The 22,358-nt window shown below is 37.7% G+C and overlaps 1 protein-coding gene across 2 annotated transcripts in view; it reads right to left on the reverse strand.

Annotated features, from left to right (window-relative positions):
- LOC134529139 (N-fatty-acyl-amino acid synthase/hydrolase PM20D1.1-like) overlaps nt 1-22,358 on the reverse strand; it is a 110,017-nt gene that overhangs the window by 23,639 nt on the left and 64,020 nt on the right. For both annotated transcript variants that reach the window (XM_063362911.1, XM_063362912.1), the window contains 2 exons: nt 21,479-21,615; nt 18,294-18,489 (listed from right to left, as the gene is read on the reverse strand). In XM_063362911.1, the coding sequence (XP_063218981.1) occupies nt 18,294-18,489; nt 21,479-21,615 (333 nt within the window). The remainder of the gene's footprint in view (nt 1-18,293; nt 18,490-21,478; nt 21,616-22,358) is intronic.

A 22,358-nucleotide genomic window follows, 5' to 3' on the forward strand; every position in this document is an offset into this window, starting at 1 on the left:
TCTGTTTACGTCGCTCCGTGCGACCAATATAGTACTGTGCAATTAGCCCAAAAAACGGGCAAACCCCAACACCGAAAAAAAAGTTTCCCTCCAACGCTAAACTGTTCTATCCACTCCCCGTAGTATGTAATCAAAAGTTACACTATTCTGAGCGTCGGGATAGGGAGGGAGGGGGGTGGGAAGAGGGTCAAATGGTAGTTTTTCGCAGTTTTTCGCAAATATCTCAAAATCTCAGTTTAGCGCAAACATGATTCCATACAAAAATAATCCACATTAAATTACAAACAAAAACAATTCTATACATAATCACGTTAAAGTGAACGGTTCAGGAGATGGAGGGAGCAAAAGTGCCCATTTTTTTTTTTTTTTTTTTTTTTTTTTTTTTTTTTTTTTTAAGATTTTTCAGATCTGTTAGAAAAACATGAAATTATCACTATGTAAACTTAAGTAACTCAAAAGTTTCCATCGTAAGGACTGGTTCAGTACATGCACGGTCGCCGGTACGAGGCCACTTCACCGGTTGGAGGAGGGGGAAAGGCCGGTCAACCCCCTGGAATCTCCCTTCTCATCGCACTCCCTCCCTCCCTTGAAAGCTTACTCTAGGGTCGTTCGTGCTCTCTTCCAAGTAGAAGAGGCACTCATTACTGTATTTTTGAAGACAAATGAAGCTTCAATTAGTGTTGGTAAAGACGAGCTGAATATTATCTATTCATCTTTTAAGCGTGGTAATGGAACTGTTGAAGATATTAAGCAGTCAGCTGCAATGAAGAACTTTGTGGAAAGTTTGGAACAGCAACTTCAACACTCGAAAGAATCAGGACGAACCCAAAAACTGTGGATTCAGTTCGTAATCATGGTTGAGCTAGTTCGAATGTTTATTAGAGCAGAGAGGAGTGGGGACTTCCTCCTCCACCTTTACTGTGTCCACCAAATGCTCCCTATTTTCCATGCATCTGGTCACCTCAACTATGCTAAATCTGCGCACGTTTACCTAAAAAAACTCACCGGAACTTCACACCTTAATGAACTCTGGAGAACACGATTTGTTCGTTAACCGTGGTTATTTTACCATCCAACGCACTGAGAAGTTTTGGTCTGGAGTGACATGACAATTGAACAGGTTTTGATGCGATCTTTGAGTAGCATTGGTGGCTTGACTAGATGCAGAGGAATCACAGCGACAACTATTGCAACTTGGATTAACTCCATGCCAATCTGTTCTCGGATAGTCGAAGAAATGGAAGAATCTGCGGGAGTGCGCAGTCTCTTTTCAGAGCAGCACATAGAGCTACGAGAGGCAAGGTATAAAATAAATTCTAAAGACTTGCAAACTTTCATTTCTTGGCTTGAGGAGCACAACACGTTTTCAAAACCCCCTGAACTATCTTCTTTATCAACAGGGGTTGTAGCAGATCAAAACATGAACTGTGATAAAGCATTTGAAATTGGAGTACTAGCCTTGAAAAAGATCGAGGGAAAAACATTCAATGAGATACACTTGAAGAGAAAGTTAGCTGTGAAGTCTCTAGCCTCTAGCACTAAGTCAGTAACAATGAACAACGACACTGTATGTGTGAACCCTAACACTCTTTTACATCGGATGGTGTGCACAGTAAGAAGTGATGAGAGGCTGGCAGAAATATTCCAATTTGAATTATGTGCTTATCCTCCATCCCTCTTCGTAGAATCTGGTCTAATGAGGAAGGGAAGCAAATCTTCAATGGTATCAGTTTTGGTGCCAGAAGGAAATTAATCATCGATAACCTCAGATTAAGAGGAAGATCCCTACATAATTGGTGGAGACCACCTACTTCATCGCGTGGTCTGGCGACGCCCAGCTACCTACAGGCAGATTTGTGAGCAATAAACCAGTTATATTTATTACTCATTATGGACAAGGTACTGTTGTTTTTGATGAATATGAGAAAGGAAACATAAAATATTAACACTTGCGCAGATCACGGACAACCACTCACGTTGAAGTGAAAGTAGAAAACTCAATTCACTTAAATCTCGGTCAAAGTGAATTTCTATCTAATGCTAAGAACAAAATGGGCCTAATTTCTCTCTTCACATTGCACTCGCAAAGAGCTGGTTGCACAGTACATCAAGCACCGGGTGATGCTAAATTAATGATAGTTCTTACAGCGATTGATGAAGCAGAGAAAAAACTTGGAGCTTCCGTAGTTGGCTACGACGCAGACTTATTAGTCTTGTTGACTGTCCGCGCGCCCCCCGATAACAAATTGAAAATTGTGGTACCGAAGAAAGGCAATCAACAGGAAAAGGTATACTTACTTTTTAATATCCAGCTAGGCATTGCTGAGATGAAATATTTTATCTACGCAGTGTTTTCACAGGATGTGACACTGTCTCAGCTATCTACAAGAAGGGGAACATTGAAGCATTTAGGAAAGTTCAGGCCAACAAGGCTCTTCGCACGAAGCTTCTGGTCTTCAACGACCCCAAAGCTGAGCCGAGTGCAGTGGCTGATGCTGGGAAGCATTTCCTTCTTGCCATATTTGGAGCAAAGACTACTGAAGATCTAGATTCTCTTCGCTACCAGTGTTACTTGCAGGCAATCGCAAAACATCCTGTGCATTCGTTGTTCAAGTTGGCTGCACTTCCTCCCACTTCAACAGCTTCCAGGTAGCATTCATTCAGAGTTTACCACCGGGTGCAGCAGTGGCTCAATGAGAAGAAAAATCTGCTTGAGTGGGCGTGGAAGAAGACTGGGGAAAACCTGAGACCACATGCAACAGCAAGTCCCGCTGCTCCACAAGAACTACTTTCCCTCATCGTGTGCGCATGCAAAGACGAACGCGTACGTAACTGAGAGTGTAGGAAGAGTGGTTTGAATTGTTCGACCATGTGCGACAACTGCTCAGGCCTGGGATGTGTTAACAGAGACACGCTCATCATTGACGAGGATGTAGAAGAGGAGGGTGAAGTGTTTGGAGAGGAATGAATCCTGATTCATGTTTTATATTAATTTAAGATTGCATTTAACATGACTACTTTGATTTTTCAGTATGATTTTTGTACATTTTGAGATTTTTTTGCTAAGTAGGGATGCAATATATATCCACCTTATTGAATACATATAATTCTTTCTGATATTGTTGATTTATTTCAGTTTACATAGTGATAATTTTATGTTTTCCCAACAAATCTGAAAACAAAAATGGGCCCTTTTACCCCCTCCATATCTCCGGAACCGTTCACTTTAGCGTGAGTATGTATAAACTATTTTTGTGTGTGTTTTTAATGTAGATTATTTTTGTATAGAATACATTTTGCGCTAAACCGAATACGTTTCGAGATATTTGCGAAAAACTGCGAAAAACTACCATTTCACCCGCTTCCCACCCCCACTCTCCCTAACCCGACGCTCAAATTTATTACGACGCTCTTTTTATTACATATTACGGGGTGTGCATAGAACAATTTGGCGTTGGAGGGAAACTATTTTTTTTTTTTATGTTGAGGTTTGGATCTAATTCCACAGTACTAATAGTGTAGAAGCCGAGTATCTGGCTATTGACTGCGGTGTTAGCAATGCTTGTTTATGTTCTAAATTCGTTAAAAATATTTCAAATATAAGCATATATAGTGTTCTATTATTATGTTTGGGTTATTTTTATTATATATTTTCTAATTAATTAATATTTCGCAACCTTGAAATGCAATCTCATTGTTTGCCATTTTTACGTTTCCGTGCATTGTGAAAACAGCAGAGACGCGATAGTGAAATGTTCCGGGAAACCAGTCTCCGTTTCCATGCCATAGTAGAACGCACCTTATTTCACTGAACCTAACGGCCAGAAGCCCAGACGGATGCTGGCACAAAGCTCTATTTCAAGTTAGACCCTGTGCTATTACCAACTTCGAGGAAGCACCAACCAGTATTATTTAAAGGCATGCTTTGTATTCCAGCGATAATAATCGTTTTCCGATGACCTAACAATCGTTCTTTTGCATGTTTGAATATTCGTGGTCATAAAGCTATTTATTTAATTTTAATGTATCGAATTCATCACCATTATTGTGATCATATATTTAATTCGTGGCAGATGTTTATAGTCTTACGCACGTGTATACTTTCGTGGTTTTTGTTGCTAGATAACATGAAAATTCTAATTGAATTCGTTTCGAAAATCTAAAATGAGGTAGAAAATACTTTGGTTGCGAGTTATAAACATAAACCTCCCCTAAACGAAAGAATATTGAGATAAAAAATTGATGTAAGACAAATAATTTTTTAAGAGCATGTAGATATATGTATTTTGACAAAATAAAAACATTTAACATTTAACACGAATATATTAGTTATTAGCATTAGTATGCACGATATAGGCATTGATACATATTGTTACGATTTACCGCGGGTTCGTAAAGGATAGCCCAATTAAAGATTTTATTACACTACACAGTTTTATTATTGCCACTACTTATGTCACTTACAAATAATCTTCTAAAATGGCAAATATTAATTACACTTAAATAAATGTCTATTCCCCAGTCGTTTTTACAATACACACACCTCGCTGGGCCGCACCTCTGGCGCAACTCTCGCCGCAGCACCCCTCGTGGACCTCCGCCGCGGGACTCCGTCGCCGCACTCCGCCGCCGCCGACGCACTTGCCTTCGCCGAGGATCCGCTCGACGCCTCGCTCACAACTTCACTCGGGACACCGCCACGGGAAAACTCCCGACTTCACTCACTCACTCACTCACTCACTCCCTGCCCTGGAACCTTCGTCCAAGGACTTCGCCACTCTGCCGCACTCGCGGCACTATCGCCCCGGAAGCTCCGACTCTCTCTCTCTCTCTCTCTCTCTCTAGAGGCCGCCGTCCTCGTTTTATCTATCTGCCGCAATTTCCAGAACTCGCGAGCGCGGCCGGGGCCAGTCGCGTCATTCCGTGCCGAACCGACGGCAGAAATCTCTCGAAACACGTGTCGGCGGCTCGCGTAACTCCACAGCTGTCAGGTTTCAGTTACGTGTCAAAGGCAGGGCGCCGCGCGGGGAGTGGTGGGAAGGAGGGGGGAAAGCGACAATCCTTGTTATCTTCCAGGCGCGCGCGGCGCATATCATGTTGCGGTAGCCGCCAGCCAGCTCTGCACCTGCACGTGTCCCTGCCTTGCTCACGTTCGTAACAATATTAAAAACGCTTATTTTTCTACATATTATTTCATGGGTTTTGTTTCCCGTCTTTATTGGCTGAGGTTGGTACGCATACAGAGTCCTACTAACCACATAACCAAACTATCGAACTATCGAATAAGGAAGTTTCGCCAGCATGGGAGTGACGTGTCTCTCTCTTCACTCACACTGTGACGTGACAACTCTACTGGCTCCTGTGCGAGGTTATCTGTCACTAAGGCCATGTTCGCATTGGTCGATTCGTAATTTTTAAATTTGAGATTTAGTGGGTTACAATTCGGATTCAGTCGGCATTGACTTACATTCATAACAAAACTTCGATCAGTTTAGTGTTGAATATTTTTGAAAACAGATTCAAAGAGTTTCGGCGTTCAAACCTCGTGATACCGAATTTGAAAAGAAAAAAGAAACAGTAACTTAAAATGTCTCATTTGTAATATACTAAAATATATTATTCCACCACAAATATTTTTCATTAAAATAACAGACCAAGTATAGCTGCTAACTGCAAGTTATAACTTTTATTTTGATTGCCATAAAATTCATTTATGAGTTCAAAAAGTCAACCAACACGTAAAATTTGTCATTTTGTAACATTATGAGATATAAAATATTTTTTATTCGTATTAAAAGAGTCACGTGACTAATTTGTCAATAAACAGGACTGAAATCGCAAGGGATGGGGAAGACAAAACAAATTTCATTAAAGCAGAGGACACTTAAAAGAAATTGAAAAAGAGACTACTACAGGCTTTAATAAAATTTTGAAAGAGCAATGGATACGTTTTCCAAAGATTTATTTGACGTTGCGACATTCTATGTTCTACACATGTGTAAAATCTTAAAAAAAAAAATAATAAAAAAAAATTCACAATATGTGTATTTATTCCATTTCTTTACAAAAAAAAAAAGAAAGAAATATAATTTTTTTCTTTGCCTAGAAACGCAACACGTTAAATGTTAGCCGATACTTCCGTTGAAATTTTGCGCCTTGCTTACTTTATAAACGAGGATTTGAAAATGTCGCTCTTCAACTTAAAACGTTGAGAAGTTTATAAATGCGGCCTAATACTGGACAGCTCAAAAATCTGCGATAAATCCTGCCATCGACGTCACACCAATGTATTGTCTACATCCAAATATACGGTAGTAAAAACAGCATGCAAAATGTTGCCGAAATGTATGTATTAGATAGTAAAATAACATTCTGTAATTTAACATTTTTGACGTGACGTCTAATAAATCGATGAACGCCGGCTGCACGCACGAAAAAGGATGACTGACTCATTGTCCCGTTACACACATTGTCCCGTTACGCTCATTGTACGCTTGCGCCGCATTTATCTCTCTTCCACTCGATTGGAACAACCATCGATCTGACTTTTTCGAGCCACATTAAACTTGAAACACTCCCATTATTTTCCTATTTTTCCGATCATCGTCCTATCCTTAACAGAATAACACAGATTGGAAGAAGTTGAATAGCAAACATGTATAAACGTTATAGTTAAAATAATCTGTTCGTTAAAGTAATAAACATATTTGAATTAATGAGTGCAAATAAAAGTAAATTTATCAATTAAATTGTAGATTTCATTTCACTCCTTCTTTGTATAAAAGTTATAGTTAAAATAATCTGTTCGTTAAAGTAATAAACATATTTGAATTAATGAGTGCAAATAAAAGTAAATTTATCAATTAAATTGTAGATTTCATTTCACTCCTTTGTATCCATACAAAAAAGTGATAATTGAATAAAAATGATTCAATGTTATTCATAAAAGTATGCAATAATTTCATCAATGTTTTGTTATGACGTTGTCACGTTAAGCTATAGTCCGTAAACCGATTTTACTGACAACCAATTTTTTATTATAAAATGTAAATGTGGTGACGCCTCTTGTCGCTGGATTATTTTCCACACTCCTGACTGTCGTTAGTGAATACAGCATTAGGTTTGGAAGAGAACGTAACTTCATAACGACTTCCGCCTCTTTATTGGTCAATAAAAGTTGTTCTGAAAAGTTTCAGTAACCAGAATACCCGCGGAGGGGAAATTGTGCCAGTGCGCTATTTTGGTGACTGCGGAAAAGACGATCGCACGCGAAAACTGATAGCCTACGTTCTCGGCTGAAAACCGCCATGTTCATTTCTTAGTTTTCTCGTCACTCCTGCTGGTCAAGAACTATTTCTGTGAATGAAACACTACACCTCTCTTGCATTCCGTCTTCTGTCACCAATACTTTCAACAATACCAAGTGTATTATAACTGCCGTAAAAAGTCGCGCACGTGATAACATTTACAAACACTGGCGCGCAATTTTACACCAATTGTAATACAACTAAGTAAATATATGTTGAAAATATTTGTGACGTAGGCGCTCAGTTTACCTGTCAATTTTACACGCGTGACGTTATATCTGAACGAATTAACTGCGCAATTCTGTCTGGCAAAACTTCCGTATTCTGCCGGAGTCATGATAAATATGTTATTAAAAATATACTTCTATATCATCATTTCTATAACTTAAAAGATAATATCTGGAACACACAACACAAAAGGGGGAAGAATTTTGGGAATCATACCAACGATTGCGTATAGCAAATTGGTAATAAAGGTTGGGGTTTTTATTCGTGTACAGTTGCCCTTGTTTCTTGTACGGATATCACTATCCTTAGCCCTGCTCAATTTATATAATCCTAAGTACTTATTTATTAACATATCTTAATTGTTTTAGTTTAATGAATATATATGTATAGGTACCTTGTATTATAAACAAAGTAGTAAATTTAAAACAGTATGTGTATTCTTAATTGATTTAAGGGGGCTGTACAAGTATCATGTATTAGCCGGTACTGGCGCAGGAGTCGGAGTGTGGATTGTAGATGACGTCAATGACCAACTGCTCTGACGTCACGGCGGCTATCTTGGATAACCTTGATCTTGACCTTCGACCCCGGCACTATCTTGGATCAGACATTTTGAATTGTCACAACCGCCATTTTGTTTTTCTGCCATTTTGGATTCTATTCTCCGTTCACTCTTAGCTGAGTTTTGAAATAAACAAACACCGTCGTATCACTGCGCCGCGTAAGCAAGTGATAGGCTGAATTCATCTTGCGCACCAAACACTAGTTGCAACACACACACTTCAGTACAGTCTGTGCTAATAAAATAACGGAGAAGTAATATAACAGGAAGCACCGTAGCACTTTGTTCAGCGTAGGTGGTTCATTTGCGAAAAAAATACTATGCACTGTACGACTAATAGCCGTCTTCACAAAATCATCACAAGTTTTGACAACAGGATACTCACGTTTTCCTTTTCTTCCCGGGAGATGTTAATGTCCCAGTGTCCTGTAATTCTTTCCTTGCACGAAGCACACTGCTCTTCGAAACACCCGTAAATTCCGCAGTTAAACTCGCGATATCGTTAACACGACAATCCGGATATTTGTCTGAAAATGTTTTAAAAACATTCGACACAATAGTTTTCTGTGCACTTTTCAAAGGCTTTCCCGTTCTGTGCTTTACAAAACTCGGTCCGGCGTCAGCCATAACAAACCGTGCGCGCGCGAATCCGAAATACAACTGTTGCGCCGGGCATCAACTGTACACCGTACACACGGCGTCTGCTAACATAATTGTAAGTAAATACTTGCTGACACATTAAACTGTATTGGATATTAATGGTGAAACGCTATAATGCTATATAACAACAATTGTTATAAAAAAAGGCGGTGTAAAAATACTTACAAATGGTACGTAACCAAGGGACTATTTCTTGCGCACGAATAATGTGCGCGGCGGCCGGCAGCCAATGAAAATGTTTGTTTACAAGAGGCTTTGTTTATGCCAAAACTCAGGTAAGAGTGAACGGAGAATAAAACATTCCACCATATTGGATTCTAGAAACTTGCAATTTTCGTTACGGCCACCATCTTAGATTCTAGACACGTTGCAATTTTCGTTATTGTCGCCAACTTGGATTCTAGAAACATTGCAATTTTCGTTTCGGCCACCATCTTGGATTCTAAAAATGTTGCACTTTTCGTTATGGCTGCTATATTGGATTCTAGAAACGTCGCACTTTTATTTATGGCAATCATATTGAAATTCAGTAATTTTTAACACTTGTGTTGCCACCCGGGTACCAGGGTAACCATTGGCGTACATCTTGTTTAATAAATTTTTTCCAAAACAGATTGGCTACAACCTCGAATCCCCATGATTTGACCAATTCCCTACCGAAAATTGCATTCTACATATTTTTAAAAAATTTTGCATTTGAAAAAAAAAAAAATCACACGTATGAGCCACCCAGGTACCCCAATAGAAAAAGCATGAATTTTCGTATAGTATATCATAAAAAAAAGTTTGTTGTTAAAATATTATAAGTAAATATGGATTAATATATAAATAATAATATATATTTATTTAAAATTGTTTATTTACGGAATGTACTGTATATAATAATAATAATAATAATAATAATAATATCACATTTTGCAATGTGCTTGTTGGACAAAAATCATTTGAGTTTTCTTTTATTGCACAGTAATATACAAATACTGTATGAAAATTACAAAAAAAAATTGGCTGTCTGTAAAGTCGGTTTACGGACGATAGTTTAACGTGACGTCATAACAAAACATTGATTAAATGATTGCATACTTTATGAATAAAATTGTATCATTTTTATTTTAATAATAAATGAATAAATAATTGAAATTATACTAGAAATAAGATTTTTAAAATGTAAGAATAATTAACCTTTATTGCCGAAATTGTTGTTGTAATAAGCAATGAAAACCACATTAACTTTTCACTTCACTTTATAAACAGTCAAGTGGAAGAGAGATAGATGCGGCGCAAGCGTACAATGAGCGTAACGGGACACAGCGTAACGGAACAATGTGCGTAACGGGACACTTTTTTGTGCGTGCAGCCTGCGTTCATCGATTTATAAGACGTTGTCACGTCAAAAAAAAAATCAATCTTTTACATACATATATTAGAAACCAATGTTTACAATACAAACATTTTGTGATTTTTGCTGTGTGCTGATCACAAACGGGCTTATTACAGTCAACACAAGACTTCCTTGTCTTTCTTCTCTTTCGAATAGGCTGCTCGTTGAAAATGTAGCATGATCCAACAACAACTTCTCCACCACTAGCCTCTCATTGATTGTTGTTATCAGTTACCACATCTGTTACTGGTCTTTCATAGTAACTTTCGATTGTGATTTTCGTTGCATGATTTCGCATGACTTGCTGGTTAGAAAATTGTTCTTCTATCATTGGCATTGCTAGTTCTTCTGAGAGCTAGCGCAGAAAAAGTCTGCGTCTGTTAGTTTTTTTTTTTAGCAAGCATATCATTATTTTCATAGTAAGTAACGTACGCAGCAACACCGGCGATATCCAAAATATTGTAAAAAAAAAAAAAGCTAGCAGCCATTTGCACGTTCGCCGTTGGGTGGAATATCTCATGCACATTTGATCCATAGTATTAACGCCAACTTTGGTCTTGTTGTAAAACAAAATCATTTCTGATTTTTGGTGATATGCATTAGAGATCGTAGCATCATTATGCATCGTACTGAGAAGAATCACAGCTTTTTTTTCCTTCGGAACATACGAACAGATGGTAACCTTATGGTGAAATCCAAAAAGCGTTGACAATAACGGACTAGAGTTAGACGGTTTCATTTCTTGAGGAATGCATGTTTTATTTTTTTCGAAGTACCGACGATAGTGAGCTTCCATGAAAAAAGACTCTCTGCCAATGGTAAGGTCGTGAAAAATCTGTCCATGCTTATGCTCCGGCCAGATCCTTTGTAAGCGGCGACCAGTTTTTTCACAACTCGTTCTCCTTGATTGACTTCTCGAATATTACCTTGTTTACCTGTATAGAAAATCCCTTTGAGTGGATAAGCATTACTTGCGTCACACAACCAAAATACTTTCAGACAGTATTTAGCAGGTTTCAATGCCATGTACTGGGTAAACTTCGTTCTTCCTCGAAAAGGAAAGATCTGTTCATCGATAGTCAAGTACTCCGTTGGCATATACACCACCGCTAGGTTTGCATTCAGCATGTTCCAAATATCAGAAATAGGTGCAGCTTTATCATTGGCTGCTCGTTCCTGGCGTGTAGTGTAATCGTCAAAACGTATAAAACGTAAAAGCGACTGAAATCGCCTTCGTCCCATCGTTGCACGATATAGCGAATGTGAGTTTTTCTTCCACATTTCATCTATGTTGTCTGTGTTTGAGTTATTTGCACCAGTACCTATCAAGATTCCAAAAAAGAGTACATTTCAGTTACCGTAACTTTCTTCCATACACTCGGTTCGTTCTGTGGATGCTTGCTATTGTAATCTTGATACTCGGCTTCCACTTTTTTATCTGTGCACTGAACGATAATGCCAACCATTTCCAACATGATGAATTTTTTGAATGTGTCAGAGATCGATAACATTTCAGTACTTTTATGCGGTCCAGCTCTCTGCCTAACAATATTTATAGCCGGAGTTTGATAGTTTTGAGGCAGAGTTTTGTTCCAAACCGTTTTGTCTTTTGCCACAAAAGTTGTGTTAGTGCTGGCTAAAACATCTAAAGGTACTTCGTTGTCACTCTCCTCTTCAGCGTCTCTTTCGTCGTCATCGTCTTCTTCTTCTTGACTTCCGCCATCAATTTCGGCTTTGTCATCAACTCAATCTTCACTATCCGATGCTTCAGCATTGGCAGGATTCGGAGCGTTATCGTTGGGAAACCAATCCTCGTCTTCACTTTCCGATGGGTCATCACTTTTGTCATCTTCTTCGCCGAGTAATCTCTTCAAGTACTCATCTTTTTCAGCGTAACTCAATCTAAAACATAATAAATAAATTCATGTTTTACAATAATATTACACTTATAATATCAAATGTATAGTACATACATTGTATTTATTATATTTACGTTACCTCAAAAACTCAGCTCTCGAGAATTCCTCCATCTTTCTGCTTTCTGCTTTTGTTTTCAACAAATATAATTCACAAGTTCTATGCACACTCCACTAAATAAGATTGGAGTACGCCAAAAAATAAAAACAGCGGATATAATACGCACACATATACCAAACTATCCAAACTTTCTCAGCAGTCACTGCACGTCTTGCTTCTTCGAGCGAATGATAAAAACTGAGCTATACGGCTTCACTGCTCCAAATATATAGGCATGTTTGTGTCTCGGTGTTTCAAAACTGTCCTCGAATATTTTTCAGGTATAAAAGAACAAAAATATTTACCCTTCTGCTTCCCTTTCATGTTAAACATACCTGGCCTTCCCAAAAACGTGAAATTTACGGTGCAGCTGTGCACGTTTTATACCTGATTTAGGACTCACAATGTCACTGTACATTATTTAATTGTTATATTCAGGTGGGAATACCTTCCTAGAATAAAAATTAATTAAATATTGATCGAATGAATTATCTTTAGTAACAATGGACTTTTACCAAGAATTTCGTAGGCGGGGTACCTGTGTACCCGGGTGTCAGATGCTGTGAGCTTTTTTGGGTGGCAACGCAAGGGTTAAGCTAGAAAATTTGAGAAAAATTTAAAATAAAAAAAAAAACTTAAATAATTTAAGTAAAAAATGTACCCTCAGTTCTAACACGACGAGGGCAATCAATTAATAATGGCGACAGACAGTATGATGTCATGACGGCCATCTTGGTTTCTTCTGCTGGAGGCCGCCATCTTGGATCCGACATATTGTTTTCACCTGCTAGAGGACACTACCACTATATTAGTTTAATTTTTACTCGCTAGAGTGCAGGAAACATTTATTGCTAGGGCGCCCGCCATCTTGTGGGCCGTCTTGGCCGACATCTTGGAAATTCGTAATTAAACTAGAAATTCAGGAAAAGTTTCCAAAATTCATCTAAAAAACTTATTAAAATAATAATTTATTCGATCGATATCAATCATTGGTTCCATTCTCGACCAGCGATAAGAGTAACTATGCTTAAAATAAAATTAATATTATTTCCTATTACCTTTTGTGGAGTTTATTAATCATACTCCCTACGAAAAAGACTCTATACAAGATACCTGTCTGACGAAATAATATGTTGTCGCTGTGCCTAACATGGAAGTCTAATTTTTCGATGAATGGAATACCTTCCAACCAGTTCATGTACAATGATAGATGTATAGGCCAAGTGTCTTCGGACCACGAGGCCAGGTCATATACAATGTTAGGCGTATAGACCAGACGTCTCCAAACCACAAGGCCTTCTTCGTCGATAACAAATATAACATATTTCAAGCAGTCAAGACAAAGTCTCCGAACTGTTGGACCTAAAGTATCAATAAAATCAATTACAGGCAATTAGACCAACGGAACATGTTTTACGGTTACTAAAGGACCAAGAATCCCTGAAATTTTTTTTATCAAGACCAAGGGGTTTTTAACCAGTAAATATTAAGAGCTGACTACAGACCTGACTACGCATATTTAAAGAAATGACACATATTCAACAAAAGAAAAGGCCACATAATGGACACACACTACACACACTGAACACACAATACACACTGGACATGCAATACACACACAGGACATTCAATGAACATGCAATACCCACACAGGAGACACAATGGACACGCAATACACACACAGGACATGCAATGAACATAGGAGAGCTATAAAAATCATCACGTTCAAGACAAGGAAAATTATTTACGTCATGCAGCACACTCTTCTTAGTGTAGTGGCTTTATCAGTGTCCTCTATCTCGTAAGTGGGCTTGGCTTTACAAGTACTGGCATTTCTTTCTTTTTAAGCTATCAATTTGTGTAAACAACCTGCTACACAGATCACAGCTTAATATTTTGCGTAGTGGGTTTATAACACAACCATTCTTCTCACGATGTCTAGCATTCCTTTTCAGGTCAAATTCCTTTCTGCAGACTCTACAGAGGTGTCCTTCCGATACAGCTGCAGGCAACGAACCAGGATCCATGTTAGCTTCTGCGACTAACACCAGGTGCAAACTGAGAGTTTTAAATTGGAAAATTACTTTAATAGAATTTTAAATATTACATCAGGGAAGAATTAATTTATTTCGTACAAGAAACTTGTCATAAGTAGTTCCTATTCTTACCAACAGATGTCACCATATGTTGTATTGAGATAAATATATATATTTTTTAATGTGAGATATGGGATTTTCACTCACAATCGCAAGACAAAGAGGACTTCGCTAGACATTAAGGAGAAAGACGTTAGTCTTGCATGACAGTGATTCTCAGCTGTCTCAAGGCATATTATTTGACTGAGAAATTAAATTTTTTTTTTAAATTCCACCTGATCAAAATAATATAAGTGCTTATTTAGTAACAGAAATCCACTAATCAAACCAACCTCTGAATAAAATTGCATGTCACATTATGAAAAAAAAATTTATGCAGCGATCTTTTTCTCGGAAATAACAAAAAACACTCGGAGAACATCAGCAGAAGTCTCACCAGGAATAACAAGGAGCACACGGAGAAAACCAACAGAATTCTTGCCAGGAATGACGAGAACACACGAAGAAAACCAAGAGAAATCTTGAAAATCCAGCTCAGTAAATGCATTTAGATATTAGTTAGGATATTTAATATAATAATATGCCTAGCATAGCTATATACATTTTATGCATATGCATATTCGTAACATGTATATGCTAAGCATAATATTATGGAAAGAATAATATATATTAATCATCTAAATGTAACACACTCTTCCTTAGTGTAGTGGCTTTAACAATATCCTGTCTCTTAAGTGGACTTAGCTTTACAAGTTCTGCCGCGTCTTTTTAAAGTATCATTTTGTGTAAACAACCTGCCACACCGATCACAGCTTAACATTTTGTAGTGGGTTTTTAACACAATCATTATTCTCATGACATCTAGCATTCTTTCTCAGAATAAATTCCTTGCTGTAGTATCTGCAGTGGTGTCCTGTCAATATAAAAAATATATAAAATATTACAAAACAACATCTTTCCGCTTGTGAACTTCTCCTTTATTCAGCAAGGATAGTTATAGCACAAGCCAGAATTTTTTAAAAATAATTTTTGTGGTTCACTGATCTACATTTAGCAAAATGTGCATTGGTTTTCTTTGTGCGCTCCTGATTATTCCTGTCAGTAATTTGTTGGTTTTCTCCAAGTGTTCATGACTATTCATGCCAATATGTTGTTGGTTTTCTCCGTGTGCTCCTGGTTGTTCTTGACAAGACTTCTGCACATATTCCCCAAGTGCTTCTAGTTATTCCTGAGAAAACAATCCCTGCATGTAATTTTTTTCTAAATGAGTCAAACAATTTTATTCAGAGTTATTGAGGCGTGTAGTCCCGCCTCAAATTATTTATTGTTTTTTTTTGTAATTAAGATTTTTTTTTGCTTTTGTAATTTTTATGGCACTTAGTTTTAGACTCTGCGTCTATTTTGTTAACGTAAGGTAAGAGGGGTTGGTACTCGTGTCTACCGGAGGTATGACACGCTCTGGTTGTTGTGTTTCCTGGCCGTGCGAGGTGTGGTGATTGGCGCTGCAAGCACGCAGCACTGGGTCACGAGTCTTCGAGGAAGAAACTGCGGCAGCCGCCTGCGACGCTCTGTCTAGCTGCGGCATTGGACCTGGCAGCTGGAGCGGCTACTATGTCTGAACGAGTCTTGTCATGGGGGAGACGTGGCAAACCTACTACATGGCAGTCCAGAGCAAGCAAGTAAGGTGGACGACCTAAGAAATATGGTCTGGGTCGGAGGCCGTTTTTAGTGGATTCGTGTGACGATCAGACCATTAACTTCAAGCAGCACGATAATAGCTATTTTATTTGCGTCTTCCTGCCACGCAGTAACGTTCCGGAGGACTCAATTGCGTGAACTTATAGTTCAGAACATATTATGCATCAATTTGCTTCTAGCTTAATAAACTTATGGTTGAGTATTTATTTGTTAATCTGCCAAGATGCTGGTGCATTTAGCGGTGCTAATGAACCAGGCTCCACGCAAGATAGTAGCGGAGTACGTAACGTCGGAGCACCTACAGCTTGTGTCACGCAGCAAGGCATGTTAATGCTATGCTTTATTCAGGACCTGTAAGATCTATGTTATTCCTGCGTATGTTTAGTAGCAGAGACTATTATAGGTGGATGTTTGAGTTGTTTAAACCAAGATATTATTCAATGATTACATTAACGTTTATGTGGAAGAGACTATGTGTAGATCGCAGGTCGCAAGCAGCTATTTTTAGAAGTGTTAACAAAACTTGTCATATTAACAAATCACTGAGAACACCATTAACTATGCATTACTCCGAGACGTCGATACATCTCTCTACCATTGTCGGTGCAAACTTTGATTTAGTTTAAATTTTAATCACTAGAAAAAACATTTTTCTAAATATTTTTTTGCTTTTTTTTTATTATGGTTCTTTGTGCGGCGTTAAATAATGACCACTTTCTAATTCAAATAAAACGCCTTTGGACATTAGGCAGCGTATATTTATTTTATTATATTCTTATATTGTATACCTTTATAAGACATATTTAGTAAAAATTTAACCAGTTTAATACTCAGTAATACGATTGTGTAACATGCTGTTCATTGTAAACATTTTTGCTATTTCACGCTGCAGCGTATTATTAACTTTCATACCTAATTCTAGTTTAGAAATAGTTGGGTGCACACCCAAGACAAAACTAACAGTATCCCATTGACTGTATGTAGTTATCTGTATATATGGCAGTAAAAGACTTGTTTCTTAAATTTCCTTTTTCTTTTATCATAATTTTTACATTAAATAATTCAGGAGTGCCTAGTATTTGTGGAACCTACGCTCAGGCTCTGAATTATTTAATTGCAACACTACAGCTCCGAAAGACAACAATTTATCGAATCCTGTGTAAGAGAAAGATAGACGTTAGCCCAGACCGTGAGAATGTCTGACGGGAATCCCCGGATTCTGTATGAAATTAAAAAGGGATGGAAGGTGTGGGAAAGGACAGACGTGTGACCAAGCGAGGGGTAACCCTCAAAGAGGGGAATTACTAAATAATAATTGTAAGAATAATTTTTGTTGCCAATCAAAAGGCAGTATTACGGGGAAGTTCCCAGCTAACTGAAATTTTCTTAGTGTTTTGTGATGTGGTGTGTTTCATCTGTCATTGTCTGGACAAGGTACCGAAAGGTCGCGTGTTGGGCAGTGGCTCACTAATTATAAAGTTATGTATGGAGTTGAAGAGAGCATTTCGCGGCTATGGTCCGAGTGCTACATTATATAATCAACCTGTTTTTCGTGTTTGAACTTTGAAACTAGAATTTTCGACAACAGTTGTCGGTAATTGCCCCAAACAAGGCTCGAGTGATCGCGGCTTTGTTCCGTGGAGGTAGTCCTGCGGCTTCGCACCGTGAGTCCGTGTGGAACCACGGGACTTAATTAAAAACTGTCAATTTAAGGGTTATCCTTTCGGTACCTGCGAACAGTCGACATGTGCTTGCTTTCGGAGACAAAGAAGTTATGTGAGAAAGGTTGTATGTTCTACATGTACTGTGTTTTGTGGTCGCAAGATGACTACCCTGCTGACTGTGAGTAGTTCTTCAGGTTTTAATAAAAAATCCATTAATCAGTTTGGTGTCTGAGAGACATTATTAAGTGACAAATCGACAACAGTAACAAGTGTCTGAAACTTATATAATTTTGGTGCACAAATCATTTTTGCAAGTGTTGGCATGTCCACTTCAGACCGAATTTTGAGCTAGCAGAGGTGGTCTGGGGTGTTACTAAATTGATCAAAACGTCGGTGATATATTCGCCTTCGACGCAGCTACAACCCAAAAGCCGAGTAACTCCTGTACTGCATTTAATGTTTTTCTTCAGTATTCCTGTTGAAACTGTATTGATGTTCGATAATCCAGCAAAATCGCTAATTTAGCATGGCCAAGGTCCCAAATGCGCAGTATTCAAGAACCTTTGCTGCAGTTGACTTTTCTGTTTCCATACACATTTTCACATGATTTCGCAAAGGTTAAAGAATTAAATTGGCAGCTTATGCATGATAATTACGATATACAACTAACATGGTACTTACATGAGGAGCTAAATACTTGAACATCGCTGATTCCGGGCCTTGACCGAGAAGAGAGGGCTGTTGGTTCTGTTCGAGCTTCGCCACAGCAGCGGCTAAAATGCCAATGGCCGACTCTGATGGTGGGAAGCTCGAATGGCCAGGAGTACCAGCGACACTGAGCTCAAGTGTGGCCATTCCTTTCTCCGACACACCGACCCTAAGTGAAAGAAGAAAAACAAGTATCATATACATGTACACTGTTAATTGACTGAAATCACAACCACACATTGATTCTTGCTTTGAACATGGATGAGACGAGAGAAGAATGGCACTTATTGGAATCAGCTGCTTGCAAAATGAACATGCCTGTTAATTTCTGCCGGCATGATAAATGGATGCAAGATAAATTTGGGTTGGAGAAAAAATAACTTGGGAGTAACAATAGTGAGGTAAACAGGGAGTAGCACCTGAGAACCAGCTTGACTCATTGAAATATTTGTGCGAAAAATTGTCCATATCCAACCGAAAATCTATCTCATGGTCCTCTTCTCTTTCATAAAAGTTTTAATTTTAGCAATGACATAAAAATAAACTTTTCTTTCAAGTTTACAAAATTATTTTGAGAATAATGTAAGTTTGTACATAATTTTGTTGTGATATACTTACAAATATGACAAATGGTCAATAACAGAAATGACAGGCAATCCTTAATACTGACACTCGTTCCCCAAAACCCTTCCTGGCTTTTTTTTAATTAATCAAGCGTGCGACGAGTGACGTGGGCACGAGACAATTTCAAATATCACAAATATTCACGCCCACCAGCCGGTGATGAGGGGGGCACAGTAGACTCAGTATTAAGAAAACAATTGAAATATGTTTATTCCTCTTCCCCGAGAGCTATGTTCTTTTCCAGCAGTAATTGAATTAATTATAAGTATTAACTTTAATAACACGAAGATGGACATAAGGGCACGCACGAGGGGCAGCCGAAGCTTCAAATTTTAAAATAACTATTATATTAGTTGCCAATTTATTGAGGTATACTACATGATGGTTAATGTAATATTTTACTGAGGGTATCCATAAACTAACTCTTTTTAACTGGTAGCATGTTTTTGATACATTTATCAATCATTTGTAAGGTGTGTCGGTGGCCTGGACCTCCTGTATTTCGATTATGTGCCGCTGCACTTTATTAAATTTAATTTTTATTTTATATGATTACTCGTATATCAACAAAACATGTAATGAAAATAATTTTTGCTGCACCACATCTCTTTCTGTGCAACCATGCTAACCAAGGAGTTAGGAATTGGCCGAAGACGGCATGCTGTGACGTCGGCGAAGTCAAGTTTTAACCTCACCTTCGCCATGTTGTATACCCCCAAAATATTGTGGGAAATGGTGCTTGGCGACGTCTGATGATGGTTAGCAAGTATGGTTTAGAATCTCCATCACTAAAAACAGTCACTTTCATAAAAAAAATATCATTTAAAACTGTTCAAACACTGCAGACACTACACTTCAGCCAATTTCTTGGGCATTTAACCAATATGGCAAAACAATTAGCTTAAGGGGAAAAAAAGGCTTCACGCAGTTAGTAGGTTATCACGCAGAAATGACCACCCCATGATGTTCAGAGCAGGCCAGATCTTTTGGTCCTCAGTCTCGTCCACACACAGGTGGACTGTGTCTCAATCACGTGGTGGCGCCCATAGCTTTAAGAATAACACTACTTATAGCATGCACTGAACCACATCAACTGTCGCTCTGATCGTGGGGCTTAACAGGCACCATGTATAATCCTCACATCACTATGTAACCGATAAACTGGAAAGCTCTGAAAGATTTTTTTGATGTGACGTCTAATAAATCGATGAACGCCAGCTGCACACACGAAAAAGGAGGACTCATTGTCCCGTTACGCCGTGTCCCGTTACGCTAATTGTATGCTTGCACCGCATCTATCTCTCTTCCACTCGATTGGAACAACCATCGATTTGACTTTTTCGAGGCACATTAAACTTGAAACACTCCCATTCGTTTCCTACTTTTCCTATCATCGTCCTATCCTTAATAGAATAACACAGATTGGAAGAAGTTAAATAGCAAACATGTATAAAAGTTATAGTTAAAATAATCTCTTCTTTAAGTAATAAACATATTTGAATTGAGTGCAAATAAAAATAAAATTTATCAATTAAATTGTAGATTTCATTTCACTCCTTCTTTGTATCCATACAAAATAGTGATAATTCAATAAAAATGAGTCAATTTTATTCATAAAACTAACCAATCATTTCATCAATGTTTTGTTATGACGTTGTCATGTTAAACTATCGTCCGTAAACTGACTTTACAGACAACCAATTTATTTATTTTTTTTAAATTTTTGTTTAATGTCTTGATGACTAAGTAAACGAACTTGACAGCAAAATTCTGAATAACAATTTCCCAAATATTTGAACTAACCAAAGTCAAAACCATGTAAAATCTTATTTTCAAAACTCAGGGATTACAAAGAATTTGATTGATACTTTATTAATGAGCAATTATGTTTGTTGCCATTAATTCTTCATGAACTAGTGAAAAAAAAAATTAATAGACATGTTGAGATAAGAATACCTCGTAGTAATGTTGCATGCAGTTCATTAACCTAATGTTTGTAATACATTTATAAAGCATTTAGATTGCTTCAATTAATGAAAACGTATAACATAGAACTGTAATGATGCTTTATTGAATTGGCTTTGAAAAGTGTAGTATGAAACTATAATAGCTATAAAAAAAATGAGAATATTCTTTACACATATACAGTTTTCTTACATACTGTACATTGTTGGCTACATAAAAAAAAAAAAACATACATAATGATCTGAACCCAACACCCAACATTTCTACAAAATTGTCAAGTGGAAAGGTGAAAGAGCTGACTTTTGAAGAGTGTAGATACAATCTGGCTATTAAATACTAAATACCCTGAAAAAATTATTTTGAAGATAGATAAAATTTAACAAACACAAACACAAGAGCACTGGTACATAAATATATTTACAAGCATACCCAGCTGATGAATTATGCAACATGCCACAGCTTGGATATAAAATCTATATTAATCTTGCTTTATCATCACATCAGCTTTCACAACCCCTGGCAATACATGAAAACAAATTGAAAAATTAAAATATCACACTTCAACTTACATAGCAACATGCCGATCTGTTCCTAGAATTATCTCCTTTGAAAGTGGAAACCCTTCATCAACAACAAAGTCTAAGCGATTAACTCCTCGTGCAATTAGAGCTTTGGCTAGTTCCTGAGCACCTCGTTTGCCTGAGACCTGTAATCAAAACATTTTTCATCTATAAACAATACATTTTCAAACTACCATTAACATTGCAAAACATTTTCGACAGTTTATTATACATTTATCAATATAAGCAGGGGCACAACAACAGGGGGGGGGCAAGTGTATTTTGCCCCCCCTCTGAAACCTTGAAGTGGGGGCAAACGGGGGCAAAGAAAGTGCTGTGTAATCAATTTTTAGATAATAAAACTGCTTAAATAGCACCATTTTCCACCTTGAAATACAAATTTTCCCGGGGGAGGACCCCCGGACCCTCTGCTTCAATAGGCGGGGATCGATGATTCTTTATAAAAAGGTATATTGCCCCCCTTTTGGAAATTTAGTTGTTGCGCCCCTGAATATAAGCCAATGTACTTACAGAAAAAAAATATATTCACATTGAAAAAAGAAAGTTTGAAACATATTGAGAGCTTACAAACACGTTATCACACATATCAAATACTTGCATGCAGTAAAGTATACTTCTTGGAAGAGTAATTCAAATGCTTCCGCTATGCACATACAGTCCTAATAAAACCGTACTCGCTGTACAGGACAATTATGATTGTGCACATTAATAAAATTAATATCTTTGCATGTACAAAATCATAGTTTGTTTTAAACAATTATTTGTACATTTTTAACCGACTTAAAAAAAGGAGGAGGTTCTCAATTTGACTGTATTTTCTTTTTCTTTATGTTTGTTACCTCAGAAATTTTGACTGGATGAACCGATT

Source organism: Bacillus rossius, chromosome 2, assembly GCF_032445375.1.
Source record: "Bacillus rossius redtenbacheri isolate Brsri chromosome 2, Brsri_v3, whole genome shotgun sequence".
Lineage (NCBI taxonomy): Eukaryota > Metazoa > Arthropoda > Insecta > Phasmatodea > Bacillidae > Bacillus > Bacillus rossius.